At 41.9% G+C, this 16,248-nt stretch overlaps 1 protein-coding gene across 1 annotated transcript; it reads right to left on the bottom strand.

The window, feature by feature from the left end:
• Position 1: 1 nt before the first annotated feature.
• LOC134869822 (espin-like protein) lies at positions 2–16,211 on the bottom strand. Its single transcript, XM_063891745.1, has 11 exons — positions 15,918–16,211; positions 14,889–15,079; positions 13,743–13,929; positions 13,478–13,660; positions 13,203–13,334; positions 7,742–7,900; positions 7,169–7,307; positions 6,581–6,753; positions 6,344–6,508; positions 2,568–3,523; positions 2–1,724 (listed from the first exon to the last, which is right to left on the bottom strand). Exons 1-11 carry the CDS (start codon positions 16,209–16,211, stop codon positions 1,193–1,195), a joined length of 3,111 nt encoding a protein of 1,036 aa, XP_063747815.1. The 3' UTR covers positions 2–1,192.
• Positions 16,212–16,248: the final 37 nt, after the last annotated feature.

The following is a 16,248-nucleotide window of genomic DNA, read 5'->3' on the forward strand; positions in this document are numbered from 1 at the left end:
TTGTAGAAATCTTAATTGCAATGCAAAGTTTGCGATGTTATATTGAAAGACATTGAGTATCTGAATGTACATGTTCATATGTAACTATTTGAGCCCTCTATTGACTGACAGACATGGTAAACAGCTTACTGTGACTCAGTGTTCCAGGTCAGCTTGGTCCTGGTTTGATTTAGTGCAGGGGGACATGCTTATACACACAGAGGAGGCAGGCGGCTTGAAGGTCTTCCACAATCAGCAGATTTTTAATTTTTTTCACAGTTTTATTGTTAAAATAACTGCAAAACAATTATCGGCATGAGCCAAAGAAGTTTTATACCAGAAAATCCATGGGTGGGTTATGAGTCATTGGGCCTCTCGGCACAGACATTAGATTTTAGAGTCCTAAAGCCTATTTGTGTTGCTGTTTTGTGACTCTTTGTAGTCATTACCCATTGGTGTAACTCTCTTTATGTCTCTTCGCTGCTGTTTGGTCTATCTTTGAAGTGGTTTTACATTTATTATTTGGTATTTTTGAGTCTTCCTGCTTAGTATTTGTCTCTTTGAGGGACATTTTGCAAGTGAGGGTCAAGGGGATCCCTGATTCTTTTTGCCCAGTAGGCCCATTCAGTAATCCATCCATGTCAAAAAGGTAAGAAATGAAAAGAAGACATAATATTAGTGAAATAAGTCTTTACAGCAAGTTAATAATGAATAATCAAGGTCAATGTAAGGGTGATTTTGTAATAATGAACTGGGCCGTCTCTGCCAGATCAAAGTTTCATGCTGACTCTCAGGAAAACACACTCTACTCTGGCTTTCATAATAGGGCTGGGTATGGTTTGAAATTAATCACCAATTTGATAGCAGTTCCAAAATATCTACCAGATGCCATTTTTTCCAATTTATAAACAAACAAAGGTTTTATAAATTCAACAACCAAAGTCCAAACCTCTAAAATGCATCAATGTTGGAGTTGAATGGTTTTAACACAATAAAACACAGTATAAAATCTACAAAATTATAAGTAAAATCAGGTCAGATCTGAATAAACATGGCAAAATCCTGGCTAAGTACTCCATGATAACTTTCTAGACTTGATCGTTGACTTTTGCAACAGCAACCAAAATTGAATTCAAGCAGTATGTTTTACATTTGATACCCAGCCCTAATGTTACGCAACTACAAACAATAGAAAAATATCAAAAAGATGACACTACTCAAAATCAAAAATCTCTGCCTCTTTCTCTTTCCAAAAAGCAAAACTGCGGTCGATGTATTTACAGATTTCTTCATTGCTAAAACTGGAAATGTCAGTTCCGCTCTGCAGCATCCCCTCGTCAGGCGTAGGTGTCTGCACAATGACCTTAGGGACCTGTCTAACCTCTGGGAGGATGTGTTTCACCACTTCTACAGCGCTTTCAGGCTGACTTACAGTGTTTCCAAAAAACTTCACTTTCATGTCCTCAAAGCCGTCCTTCCACTCGCGGTTCCCAGCCTCAATGTCCTGGATGACGGCCTTATGGAAGTCCCGGACCAGCTCCCAGGGAAAGCTCCCCACGTGGTCGAACACCTCGAAACACAGCAGGTGTCTCATTTTGCGTTCGTCCACAGGAAGCTCCAACTCCAGGATGTGGAAGTATCCCAGCATGAAGAGGTCCAGAGTCAGGTTGTCGTACTCCACCAGCACACCGTCCAGACGAGGGAGGAACTGCTCGGGGGAGTAGAGAGCCTGCTGCCTGTGGAGCCTGAGGATAACGCTCAATGGTTATTCGGTTTGTGTTACTACTCAGCTGAAAGTAAAGATTATACGCTGAACCGCCAAATATTTTGTTGAATATCTTCAATGATAAGCCAAATTTAGACTTTCAGTCTACTTATTCATTCATCAACTTCTTATTTTTTAACCATTTTTAAAACCTTTATACTGTTCAGGATATCTTAATATCTTGATTAAACCATATCTTTCTTTTCAATCAAACTAACAAATCCTTAGGCTTTCATTTTAGAGCTGAATTCAGTGACTTTTATGCCACTGGGGGGCAGTGTAACTCATGGAACTAAAAAGATTGCAAAGTTGATATGGCAAACAAGTAAGCAAATAAAGTCCTATTAACACATTTAAGAGACATTATGCAACAATATAAATTATATTTGAAGGTGTTTTTTTTGCTTAACATGTGGCATATAGATGGGGAATTACAGCTTGTATGTACAAAAGTTACTGTCTGAGCTGATGAGAGCTGTGAGAAGAAAAGAGTCAATTTGCTGGCTCTAAAACCTCCAACCAACCATAGAGCTGGGAAACAGCAACAGTCAATTCTCTGAGGGTACGTCACTATGAGTGAATCACTTCCCTCCACACATAGCCATCTAATCGTTTGCTTTCACCAAATTTAAACTGTGACCTTATTCTGGGAGAAAATACATTTATCTCGAAAAGTATTTGAGTTAAGTATACTCGTATGTGAACATAGTTGAAGAGACAAGGTTGAGCATCAATCGCCAAGAGGTTCAATATTAAGCAAACATATTATACCACCCAGTGAGAGGAATACTGTAGCAGTATGGGACGATCCTAAACTAAATACCTGCGTATTTGTCTGGACGGGACACTGGAGATCATGCTCCTCCAGTTCCCCAGCATCTTGTTGACAGCGCTCCTCTGCTTGAAGAAGTGTCCCAGAGAGCTGTTCATCATGTTGGACTGGGCGCTCTCCACGCTCGTCCTGCGACCCAGCCCTGGTGTGTTGCCTGTCCCCGGGTTTCCAACGCTCATCTTCCTCTCTGCTGCGTCCTTACTCTTCAGTGTCACGGTGTAGGCCGACTTCTTCCAGTGGCCTAAGAACAGCACCACTATACGCTCCTTTCTGAGGCTGGTGGTCTCTAGAACATCTGAAACATTCGCATCATAGTCAATGCCGGAGTCGCTGTTCTGGTCTGTCTCTGGGGCTGGACGCAGGACTTTAGGATTTGTGTCTGACTCAGTGGCCTCAGGTTGTGTGGGAGAACACAACACAACAGCCTCCTCTGGCTCACCCGAAGGTGAGTTCTCTGTCTCAAAATTATACTTCAGAGTCCTCACAGACACACCAAACTGATGGATCTCATCCTCTATCCTCTCCCTGCGGCCCCTGGTGGAGTTCTGTCTGTCTGGCGTCTGAGAGAAGACTGATATGAGCTCGGTGTTGGGCATCTTACAGTAGGGCTGGTCGGTCAGGTTGGTCATGAGCAGAGACATGCTTTTCACGATGCCCGAGATGCGGCTACACCACACTGGTAGAGGAACTTGACTCGAGAAGTTCCTGAACTGTGTGTTGACTGTGATGTTCACTATGGGGGCGGGCAGAATGTGCCGGAGCTCCTCAGCTAGACGAGCGAGCTCCATCTCGTAGCCTTCACAGTTCCTCTGCAAGGAGACGTTGGCAATCTGCTGCTCCAGATAGATGAGGTCATCCTCAGTCAGCAGCTCACCAGAGGGCCCCAGGATGGCGTTGTGGGCTTGGGAATACCTCCAGCTGACTTTGGCATATCGGTTCCCATTTTCCTACAAGAGAAGAGGCAAGCAGCAGGCAGCAAATAAACATGCAGGATGTTATTTTTATTTTCCACATGGCTTTAGCGTGAGAGGAAAAGACTAATGATACAGTAAAACTGTGATCCAAACCTCAGGAATATAAGTTGACCAGCAATATGTGATGTGTTCAGTGATTTGTTAGGTGCAATTAAGAGTAAATGATGGTGGCGCTTCCAAGGGCTTTTTCAAATTGTCAGGAATGCAGATTTAGGATAGCATCACAAATTCAGACCACCATTTTTGCTTCGCTCACTGTGGTCAGGCTCAATGAGCATTTTTTTGGAAGGGGCTGTTGAAAATTAAATATATCTTTCTTACTATTAAAAAATGATCAAAATATTTGTAGTTGAATTTTCCCAAATGATGACCTATTGACTTACTCTTTAGGTGATTTTATCAAAACCATATCAAATTACACAAAACTTATCGCCATACAATAAGTAAGGGATACTGAAAAAAAGAACACTGAACAGCTGTAAAATGAGTGTAATGCTTCCACTAATAAAAATATTGTCTGTTCGACGACGTACCAACGCCTGGAGCTGCGCCAACATCCTAACTTATAAATAATGGCAGCACTGATGGAGGTTTTCTTAACTGTCCAAGTCTGTTAACAGTTTCTGTTCCACTAACACGTCCTTTGAACAATACCAGACACAACAGATCCCATACCGTGTTCCTGTTACGGTGCATACACACCAGGTGCGATGCGATTTTTGGGCGCGTCGCGATTACATGTAAAGTCAACGCAAAAACGGGGTGCAACTTCTATTCTGACATCCCCCTACAACGACATGCCCCTATTCCGACATGCCCCTATTACGACACAATTTTAGTACCACAATTCCGACAGTTTAGTACCGCCATTCCGACAGTATACCCAGGAGCATCGGGGAATTGTAAGAAATAATAATCAATATTATGTGTAACTACAACACTGTCTTATTCTGAAAACCGTTTTACTTTGAAACGTTTTATTTTGTAACCGGATGTTGCTTTTAGCCTCAGATAGCATTTAGCTAATATTGTATTGTATATATGAGTAGAGGGAGAAGGACTCGTGGAGTCGCATACTAAACACACCGCCTCTACCTCTCACTCATTGATGCTGCAATGATACTATTGCGTGTTTGAGAACTGATAAACCTCAGAAGGATTGCATAATAGAATATCGTAGGTGAGAGCTTCAAGAGTCCACTAACAAGGCGACGGTGTCGTCATAGGAGGACCCGCCCCCGACGACATTAGCCAATAGAAGAGTCCGGAGAATCCCATGTGACGACAAGCGGCCAACAGGATCTGCGCGTCTTATTTTGAAATAGTTTATCTTTATGACCGGAAATGAGCTCCCCTCATCTGTGGCCTGTGGAAGCGTTTTCCGAGATATTGAGCCACAGCTGTGCAACTTTGGAAAACCTACTGCTGCATCCTTTTATTAAATACTCTTTTTAAAACTTATATGGGGAGCTTCACTTCGTTCTCTTTTAAATCTACTCCTGGACTTCGAATAAAGAACATTCTTACAGCATCGTCTTTCTTTCGCTTTTTTTTAAAACATCTACTTTTTTTTAACATAATATAATATAGCCTATTGTTGTAATGGATGCACTGACTGGTTGGCACTCAATTTCGTTGTTGTCCGATCGCCCTGCATCCGATCTGCAAGGGAGTCGCTCAAAGAAAGTTAAAGCTATGCAAGCCATCGAGGCTGCTCCCAATTCTGCGGAGCTGTAGACCGGAGCTGATGGGATGACGATGGAGAGACTTGGAGGAGCAGTGGCGGTGGATTCGGGAGGGCTATCAGAAGCGTCCATGGGGGAGGAGGGGCGCCCTGCGTGTCTGACGGTGTCAACTACCGCTCCGAATGCTTCCACTTAAGTGGAGCGATGCAGACCCAACGCACCGTGGCGGAATGTTTGAAAAAAAAGTAAAGTGCCGCTACTCCGACAATTAGACGTCAATGTCCGAGTAGAGGTATGTCGGAATAGCAGCATTTAACCACACAACTGACAGCCGCGGTCAAACTCGAGCGATAAGAGCGATGCGAATATTCCCATCGCTTCAGGTGTGAACGCACCATTAGTGTTACTTTGATCCTCCTTGCAACGGTAATTATTTTGCTGAGCAGCGGTTGTGTTATGTAAGGGATAATGTGCCCGGCGCAAAGCAGAGTCGGGTGTTCTTTTCCCCTTAATGACCGCTTCGCTGCACATTATCCCGCTTTTTAGACGGCCAGATACTAAACAAACTAACGACGCGACTCCCAATATTAATTGAAATTATTTTATTGACTCAAAAATGATCGTATTTCTTCGGTTAAGAAAAAAAAATCTGTTCCAAGGTGCATCAACGGCTGGAATTGCGACAACAACAACAACAACAACAACAACAACAACAACAACAACAACTACTACAACAACAACTTTACAGCAGCACTGATCAAGGTTTTCTGTAACTGTTCAAGTGGAGTGTAATAATGAGTATTAACAACCTCTAAAATAGCCAGATAGACCAATTAGAATTGAGTACTCAACTAAGCCAAGTAGTAACTCCTGAATAACAGGTCTCAGCTGGCCACAGACCTGTGCTGCTTCTATAATCACAACAGGTGTGTTCAATTTGTGTCAGGAGTTTTAAAGTTTAGCCTTTCCTCAGACAAAGCCTGCACCCCATAGGCACTAAACAATTGAGAGAAAATAGCCTACTCCCACTTTGAAAACCTCCAATTTAGATGTCTCACTGTTCCTTCACTAATAATGTGACCACGTTTCATGATTGGAGAGACCTTACCTTCCTCCTCTGGTCCTCCTCATCCAGCAGTCTGGCCTGCAGCTGCCTCCCCATCACCTGCCTCTTCCACTCAGCGATGGGCCGGCCTCTCTCGTCATGAGTGGGCACCAAGTAGTCGATGTCGGACAAGTTGGCCTCCTCAGTGGGCAGGACCACCATCTTGTTCTGAGAAAGATGGGAGCATGAGCTAAAGAAAGGAAGAAGGATGTTCAACATTAGAAAACTTGCTGCACTTACTGCCTGTCCAGTGAACGTTCCTGATATCCCCGATTGTTTTAAGGATTTAATGGATTTCATGTCCCCAAGAAGCTTCCTTCCAGCCAGGAGGTTAGTGTCAGGCAACATCGTCCTATCAGCAGGGGCAGATTTCGGACTCCCAGACACCTTGGGCCCATTGAAACCTTTAAAAACTGAAATGCAAATCATAATCTGTGTCACACACATCATTTTTCCTGTCCAGCACCAACTTCCAGTCTTGGTTACAAGAATGATTTCATTACAGAATCCTTTGGAATCGAGAGAGGTCTCTCCTGAGTTTATGACTTTAGAACATAAATGATAGTTTATCAGCTGTGTACACGCTCACTAACTGGACTAATAACCCCAAACAAGCTCTGATTAAAATACATTTGTAGCCAAAACAAAGACCACATCACTTTGTAACACAAAGTACATGGAATAAATTAAAACTCATTTTCTATTTCGAACATTAGAACACTCCGAAATTAGTTATGATAACAATTACCCTGATAAAACATGTTTAGGGCAAAAACGTTTTTTGAACTGTTAATAAATCATAAAGACATTTAGAACATTTGTTCTCACCAGATGTTGCAAATTGAACGTGCAATATTCTGCTGTTAAGGCTTTTCCCTGGCTTGGCAGGAGAGGATGGAGCAGGTAAGGGGGGTGCAGGGGGGGACTGAGGGTATCTGGCCTGCGGGGATTCCTCACTCTCGGGTTGCTGGTGTGGACAAAGAAGATACACGTTGCTTTGGGATCAGGAAATAGTTAAGAATGATGGTGACAAACCCAATGTGACTAAGAACATTTACCCAAGTACTGTACTTCAGTAAAAACATGCAGTACTCTTTTAAGAAGGGCTAAAAACCTTTCTTTAAAAAAAAAAAAAAGCTTTTATTAAACCAGTGTTTTTATGCCCTACTGTTGCACTTTGAAAGGTGCTTTACAAATACAATTTATCATTATTAGTAGTACTTGTACTTTATGCAACTACATTTTGTAGACATGACTATGTCATATCTTGATGGTAAGGCTTTTACTTAAGTATGATTTTGAATGCAGGACTTTTACTTGTAACTGAATACTTTTATTTTTCATATTAAATCTTCTGAGCACTTCTTCCACCTCTGAAAAAAAACTGAACCGAGTGTTTACCTTTAAACTGTCCATGGGTGTGTTAGTGCTGTAGCTGTCCCTACATGGGTCACTTAGGCTGCCGTAGTAATCCTCCCTGCGGCACTGCAGCACCACAGCCGGCTTCACCTTCACCTCCTCCTCCACTCTCACCTGGGTGGGCTTCTTTGCACCGGCTGTCTGCAATTATAACAGAGCCACACTAAATACAAGTTAGGACTTTTAAGAACCAAATATATGAGTTCTGGTCAAATCATGACGTTTGTACATTCAACAAAATCTAATACTCATTTGGATTTTGTCTTTTCACACCAACTGTGCTGTAACATTCTCCCTGCCCCCCTTACACAAAATAGTGTGAAACAGATCCATCATGAGTTTTTTCCAGTGCCAGTTATAAAAAGGTCTATTGAAGGGTAGAGCGTGTGTTATACTGTCAGAACTTCACATTGTTCAACGACAGTATCATAAAGACAACAGGAGCAGGTTGTCCCTACAGTACATAGATTCCCAAACTATCATCCAAACTCTTCAAGACCACAAATGCTTTTCCCATTTGCTTCTAAGAAAGAAATACTTGAGGAAGGAATTTATTTGTTGTCAAGGACTCTCGCGGACGTAAAACCAAAAAAGAAAAGTAATATATAATTGAATCCACTGTAGAAATATACATTACTAGCTATAGACAATCTACAGTTTGTGGGAGATATAAATGCAGATTAGGTGTTATTATTTCACTATCATTCTTATAGAAAAAGGTCTTGGAACGTTTTCCTCTGGTCAATGTGACAGGTAGGGAGGCAAGTACTCTGTATGATATAAAAGATATTAAAAATCAAAGTCAGTTAAGAGTGGCTTTGTTCTATCAGAAATGTATACAGAAGAAGGCCTTACCGTAACAAAAAACGAAATAAAATCACTTACTTTGTAAAAGGTCCAGATTGAAATGAGGTCAAGCACTATGAAATAAGTTTTTAAAAAGCGGGGGATGGTAAGCAACCTTGAATAACTGGCAGCATTTCACACCACTCTAGGGAGGATGTATGGAAACATTTAGATCCCCTTTAATGAACCTGTGTTGACTTAATGCACTCCATACAGCATGCATATCAGATTCAGCTCTCCGAGGACATTATTAGTAACCAAAACATCAAAGCAGACCTAGCCTGCTGCTGCGTGCTGTTGTGCTCTGTGTCCGTGAGGTGGTCCTTGCCATTTCCTCTCACACGCCACTTTGATGTCCAACGGCACGAAATATGCTGTGACACTGCTCAGGAGGAGCATTTCACTTCCCAGAAGTTGTGCAATCCATAAATAGATAAACAAGGGGGGCCGGGGAACAGGGGAGGGGGGGGACTGATTCCTTTGTGACCCTTCTCGTAACAGTTCAATGTCCTGAAAGCTATGATGAACCGGCCCGGGTGTGTGTTTAATTAGTGGCCAGAGAGCATTTGGTTTTCATCAGCACCCCATCACAATTGCCATGCAGATATAGATAGCCAACCCTGTTTGGCCTGCATCCACTCTCCATGTATCAAAGAGCCCGATCAGCACAGATTAGGAGCCAAGAGTTAAGAAACAGCTCCTCTGTGCTCTCAGTGTCCGGCTGCAGCGGTACTGATCTGCTCCCTGTGGGTTTAAGTATTTCATGTGTATTTAAAAACATGTCTTGTAATTCTGCTTCCACATGAAATATTCACGTTGTGGGTGATAAATTGCATTGTGGAATGTATACAGCGGGTGTACATTATACACAGAAGAACACTGTAGTGTAAATACACGTCCACTCACATGCTAAAATGCTCTCAGGTTTCCTGCGTGGAGGTAAATGCTTGAAGCGCTGACACAATGTTTTTGCCAAATTTTACAGCTTTACTGCATTGACTGGCTTAAGGAGACAAATTACAATATTTTTCTACTTTATAACGGATCATTATCAGCTACTGAATCCCAAAAATATACCAAGAGAGAGTACTGGATTGAAAAATGGAACAAAAATCAACAACATAAAGTAAGGTCATGAGCCTGGAGTATTAGTCATGCCTAACCGTAAGAGCTCCACCACAGCTGATCAGAAAAAAAGGTCAACCGTTGCCAAAATATGTCATCTAGGGCCTCTTTAACAGACGTTTCCTTCCATTTAACAAAAGATATTACTCAGCCTGTCCAGTCATTTTCTTATGATGAAAATGATCTATGAAAGATATAATAATAAAGCATAACAAGGAGTCAAAATAAGCAAAAGCAGCATAGATAGTGCAACTATAGTAAAAATGGCCCATTAACCACCATTAAACATACTAACCTTGACCTTGAACAGCTCTCCTGGTGCACTCCGGTTAGACTGTGCGGTGAAACTCAGAGCCGTGCAGCAAGTACTCGGGTGGTCGCTCCGTGTCGAGGATGTGACACTTTCCTAAGATCACCAACCACTCGTTTGACACCATCACCCATGTCTTTGCTAGTGGCCAAGGGCCACCAGGCAATAAACAATAAACTCTGATCGGAGAATGCTGTTAATAATTAAAGGACAGGATAGGATGGCCGGTAATGACACTAATGCATGGACACATCAATGGCTGACCACGGTTGTTGCACGAGGAGAAGTATCAGCGGAAGACTTTTCAAAGTGGCTGGAAATGAGACATGTTATCAGGTGCTTTTTTTCCACTTGGGACAATTGAATGGAGGAGATTTTTGTAAGGGTGGGGGTAAAATGCTACGGAGATGATTAGTAAACTGTGACAGTGGAAACACAATGCGACACCATTAGCTTAAATAGATGGGTTTGGCTGATAAAGTGGAAAAGTTGACAACAACAGACAGTTTTGGTCAAAATGGTGCCACATTTTATAAGGTTCTATGACCAAAATCATACACTAATTTACCAAATTCATGATGAATATTATTGTCTGCCTCGCCAAAAACCATGCTTTACATCATACATGCTGGAAAAACATTTGGAAAAACTAATTAAAGATAGCCATTAAGGGCAGTGACCAACAATTATTGCCATTATCAATTAATCTATTGTTTGTTTTCTTGATCAATTTTTTGTCTTTAAAATGTAAGAAAACTGTGAAAAGTGATTAGTTGTTTTTCAAGACCAATATTCAGTATCACAAAGAAAAAAACAAATATTCACATCTGAGAAGCACATTTTTTTATCTGAGCTTATAAATGACTTTAACGCTAATTATCTCCGCCTAGGTTTGTATGTCTGTTTGTCCAAAAATCCAAGATTATCTGAATGACTTTATAGCAGATGAAACCTGTGATCTACGCAGGACCTAAAACACCACCAAACCGTAACTAAACAGCATCTCATCTCCGGTTGAGCAAGCGGACGGCTCTTCAGATACTATCAGCATTAAATCAATGAACAGCTGTTACAGGTTCTCTCAGATGACTTCTTAGTTCACCCCAATCCTCGCTGGGTCTGTGTTTCCAATTGACACTTCGCCAAGAAACCTGATCCATCATTCTGTCTTCCACAAACATCACATAGTATCCAGAGGTGACAATCATAGCACTTCCCTGGAAAAAAACATGACACACAATCAAAGGTGTGTTTGAAGCCAATGACATCCTGCTCTCTGCTCCACAGAGGGATAGAGTTGCGGGTTCCAGGCATCAGAATGGTAAAAACGCTGAAACTTAAGCTTGTGGATCTCATAACGGCCTCGGCCCATGGGCCCTCCACCTGAGCCGCGGGAGAGGGGTAACTGATAGGCCCTCAGCTGGCCCTAGCTCCGGCTGCATTGGACATTGCTGCAGCCCCTACGCTAATTAGCTCTCATTGTTGACAGAGGATTATTCGTGAAGGGGAGCTCAGCAGCGCCTCGCCGGCTCCCTATCATCATCCTCTTTATGTATGAGTGCTGCTCTTCTCTGATGAATTATTAATGGCTTCTATCAGTCCACAGCTTTCTTCACTCTGTGTTTGTGTGCGCTATAGGCGGCAGGTGAAGTGTTATGGGGAGAACCGAGGACAGCTACAGGTGGATAGCTGCGAGGCTTCAAGGGTCAACAGGTCTGCTCACAGAAGGTCCCAAAGGCTCCTTCAGTGAACCGTAGGATGTGTTTCCTTTTTAAAATCAACTCCAAAAGCTCCAATATCAGTATCAGTATCCTCCTCCAACACTAATTTCTATGTAGCCACTTAAGGGGAGACACTACAGGTGAATGGGCTAACTATAAATATCAAACAAAAAGACAAGGATTCTTCTGACCTGCTGATGTGCAAACATTTCCAGAGCAGGAAACTGACCATTGGTCGACTGTCTGTCGCTGTGAGGAAGTGCAAAAGGTTGTCGGTTTGAACTCTGCCCTGGCAATAAACATGTTGATTCTTTGAGCAAAGACGGCAAACCCAGCGATGTGTGAATGTGTGTGAATGATGACTTGTGTATGTTAAAGCCGTTTGAGGAGTTAATTAAATAACTTAACTTTATATTTCATTTACAATTTACCATAAAGCCAGGTTCTAAATCCTTGTTTGATTTTGTTGACGGATGAGAGTCAAAGGTTTAAGTTTTCATACTCTATAATTCAGAAATATTGTAAATTGCCTTAAAAAAGGTTCTAGGAAAAAATAAAAATAAAATCAGGTTATGAATAATCAAACCTCTCTGAATATAGATCGAAATAAAGCTGGAAAGTGAGGATTTCTTTATCTAAATATATGTATTGTCACATTTCAAACATTTTGCAAGCAGATTTTATTACATTAAGATAATGATTTATTGTATTTCAAGCTTTCTGAAATGTCATGTTTAATTATGCAAATGAGACAATTTGTATTACTTATTATTTATAATTTAGGAGAAATCTACTGACTCAAATACGCCAAAAAACACCTACATGTGTATTTTGGAAGTTCCTTTTCCACTAGTCTGAAAGAGGACTAACTGCATGAAAAAGGTGTTGGCCTGTGGTATCTTGCCTTAAAAGAAAAATAACTAAATCAAAATATAAACAGAAGCAACAAACGGACTATTAATTTGAGTAAATGCAGGACAGCTTTTTACAGCGTTGACCCCTTGACTTGAACAGGCAGCACCAGCACAAACAATGTGTTCACACTAAAATATTCATCAAGCACACTAAGGAGTGTCGTGCTTTCGGTACATAACAAAAGAGTTTATCTCTCGGGCCAACTGAGAACCAAGAATCTCAACTGGCACTCATGGCACCTGTAATGCCCATCAGAACACAAAAGCCATCATCCTCCACTCTCTTAGACCTCTTGAACTGAGAGCCAAGCAATAATGCTGAGTGGGAGATAACAGAGGAGGACTGTCAGGCAAAGTAAGACTATTATTCACCAGGGTTCCAAGACCTTCCAGACTTTTGCTGTGGACCACAAGCAAGCATTGAATTTTATGCAAAAATAACAAGCTGGGCAGTGCTGACACGCAGCGAGGAAACCAAGCAGGAAAAGGTGTGAAATAAAACAAACTGTGGATGATAGAGGGCTTACATTTATTTCCATGGCACGGAGATGTCTGCCACATTCATGGTGTCCATTGTACTCCGCCAAGTCTGCGGCTGAAAACCCATCAATGTCCTGGTCCGAGGGGTTTGCTTGATTGGCCAACAGGATTTTACAACACTGAAAATAGGAAAATAACTACATAAGACACATATATATGTATGGAACATACTTTTATGAATACAATTTTTTTATTTTTTATTCAAGATAATACATAATTATAACAACAGAAAAGAAAACCTAAGTAAAAATGAGCTCCCAACCTCCAGCTCTCCATTTTCTGCAGCGTCATGAAGTGGGGTCCCTCCCCAGTAATCCTTGATGACCTTTGAACCCATGTGAAGCAGCCTCTCCAAGATGCAATAGTGCCCTCTGCTGGCAGCAAAGTGCAGAGCAGTGGCTCCGTACCGGTCCTGGCCAGACAGACTGACAGCAGTACGGCTCACCTGTGTGGAGTTCATGAGAAGGGTCAACATGAGTAAACAACAGTTTCATATATTAAAGAAAGCTTTCACCCTCTCTACTGACCAGCCACACCACCACAGCCTGGTGGCCCATGTGAGCAGCAGCATGCAGGCAGGTCATGCCATCGTGGGCCCTCAGGCGGACATCGGCCCCGCAGTCATTCACCAGGTACTCTGCAACGTGCAGCTGGCCCTCCTGGCAGGCCAGGTAGAGCGGGGTGGCACCGAGGACCGTCTGCTGGTTCACACATCTGGAGACCAACAAACAACAACCGTCTAATACAAGTGAATTTCCTCTCAGAGATTGATAAAAGCTGATCTTATTATGTGATGTATAATATTATTATGTTAAAAAAACATGTGCAACACATTTCGATTGGTCTATAAAATGCCCTGAAAAAAAAGTGAAAATCACCAATCCAAGTTTTTCAGGGATTTTTTGTTTGTCAGTCCAAAACCCAAAGATATTCACTGTTATATGATATTAAAACAGGTCAATTCTATAGATGTGGGTTGTCCAGTTCATTTGCTGCTCTGAATCTGTGTAGCTTCATGCCAAAAGTCATGTTCTCTAATTATGAGCCATGTCAAACCGAAGGCACACAAAGCTGTAACTGTCATATTACTCTCTAAAGGCAACACATCAGTGATAAAGGTTTGAAATTGAGACGGAGTCTGTGTGATTGTACTATATCCTGCTTTCTAACATTAACAGTTTTTTTAACATTACCTTCAGTCCTATGCTTCAGTAAATCATTGGTTAGGTTAAATGGTGCTCTACTTGGACCCCGGTGAGTGAGTCTGCTGTTACCATAGGGTAGCCTCTGAGGACAGATGGTGGATTAGCTGATTTAAATGTTGGTTTAATTATTTTGAAACAGATTAGATTTCAATATACCCATCCAAACATTTCTGTGGTGCAATGCTAACTTCAAAAGGCTACATTTAAGCTAACAAGTAGGCTATCCTAAATAGCTGCTAGCTTACTATACTGTAAATGTAGCCAGGATGAATGTACATTACATAAACTACATCCCTATTTACCCAACACCACAGGCTGCAATTGAGATATGAGAAAACTAGAAAAACTGAGTGATAACTAGAAAGCAATCTAGATCTATTGGAATGTTGGCAGTGCAATATTCAGCAGTGTGCTCAGCCTTATTGATTTCAAAAGAAGTGAATTAGAAGAAGAAGCTTGTGAACCCACCGTGGTGCGTGTTGAACAAGCAGTTTTAAACAGGTGAGGTCCCCATTGGCTGCAGCGTAGTGAGCAGGTACAGCTCCACAGTTGGTCTTCCCCTCAGTCGCTCCTCCAACAGAGAGCAGCCACTGAATGACCTCCACACAACCGAACCGCGCCGCAAGGTGAAGCACAGTGGCACCGGCTGCATCCCTGTCCTGGGAACAATACACAGATATTAGATCAAGCCTGAGATAGAACGCCTTTAAATGTAATAAACACTCTTGATCATAAAGACAGGTCAAAGGAGTTTCGTATTAAACATGCTTTTCAAAGCAGGGATTCGCACAAGGTCCACAAATTGGTGCAATTGTTGGTCTCTGATAAACATTTATTTGTGGAGACCCTTTATTTATTATTTTAGGATTTAGATTTAAGAAATGATCAAGTGAACAAGTAATTTCTGTGGACAGTACAGTTTCTAAGTAAATTGAACTTCTTTTAAGTATTTGTTATATTTTGCATCTTTTGTAATAAACAAAGTATTTTTTATCATATACTAAAGCATTCTTGTATTTAGTGTTTTTCTTTCTTTGTTTTGTGCAAAGCAAATGTATGTTTTATATGTTATTTGAATATACAGGGCTATACATCTTTTAAAAATGTAAATAATAAAAAAGATATGTGTTCTTTAATTAAAGGCAGGATTCTGAAAATGTAATCATGATGGATTATATATTATAATAGCTACATTCAGTGAATTAAGTCAGGCCTACCTGTGTTTCTAAAAATGATGAAATCCGTCATGATTGAATTTTCAGAATGTTTACATGTTCTACTTCATATTAATGGATACGCCGTTAGTCATCACCAAATGACGTAATGGAGGTTAAAAGGTAGCGTACAGTACCCTTAACAACTGCAGTGAGGTAACTTCATACTGGGAGCAGTTAGATCACCATCTGAATTTAGACCCCAGTGAAGCTGAATGTGTGGCACATCTCCAAGGCATTTAAGCTCTCAGGATACGCTCTATTTCCCTGTGGAGAAACGTACCTCAATGCTGCAGCCTCCCAGTTCTACCAGCCACTGCAGCTCCCGGACGTGCCCTGTAGCGGCTGCATCGTGTGCAGGTGTGGCCTGGTTGGAGGCCCGGGCGTCAGCTGACAGGCCCAGCTCCATCACCAGAAACTGCAGGCACTCCAGGCGTCCACACCTCGCCGCATGGTGCACCGGGCATGCACCTTGAACATCAGTAATGGTAGGTGAGAGGTGACCGGCAGATGCCAGCTCCCTCAGGAGTGCAACATCCCCCCCTCGAGCAGCCTGGATGGCCCGATGGAGAACCATCCTCATGGCTGCTATGAGCTACAGAACCAGCTCCCAG

The sequence above is a fragment of the Eleginops maclovinus genome, chromosome 9, assembly GCF_036324505.1.
Source record: "Eleginops maclovinus isolate JMC-PN-2008 ecotype Puerto Natales chromosome 9, JC_Emac_rtc_rv5, whole genome shotgun sequence".
Classification (NCBI taxonomy): domain Eukaryota; kingdom Metazoa; phylum Chordata; class Actinopteri; order Perciformes; family Eleginopidae; genus Eleginops; species Eleginops maclovinus.

What these genes read in the sequence shown, in the direction of transcription:
- LOC134869822 (XM_063891745.1), bottom strand. Translation starts at nt 16,211, where the DNA reads ATGGTTCTCCATCGGGCCATCCAGGCTGCTCGAGGGGGGGATGTTGCA. An exon ending in CTTGTTCAACACGCACCACG is followed by an intron (nt 13,930 to 14,888) that starts GTGGGTTCACAA and finishes GTTGGTCTCCAG; the next exon opens with ATGTGTGAACCAGCAGACGG. An exon ending in CACCCATGGACAGTTTAAAG is followed by an intron (nt 7,308 to 7,741) that starts GTAAACACTCGG and finishes TGTCCACACCAG; the next exon opens with CAACCCGAGAGTGAGGAATC.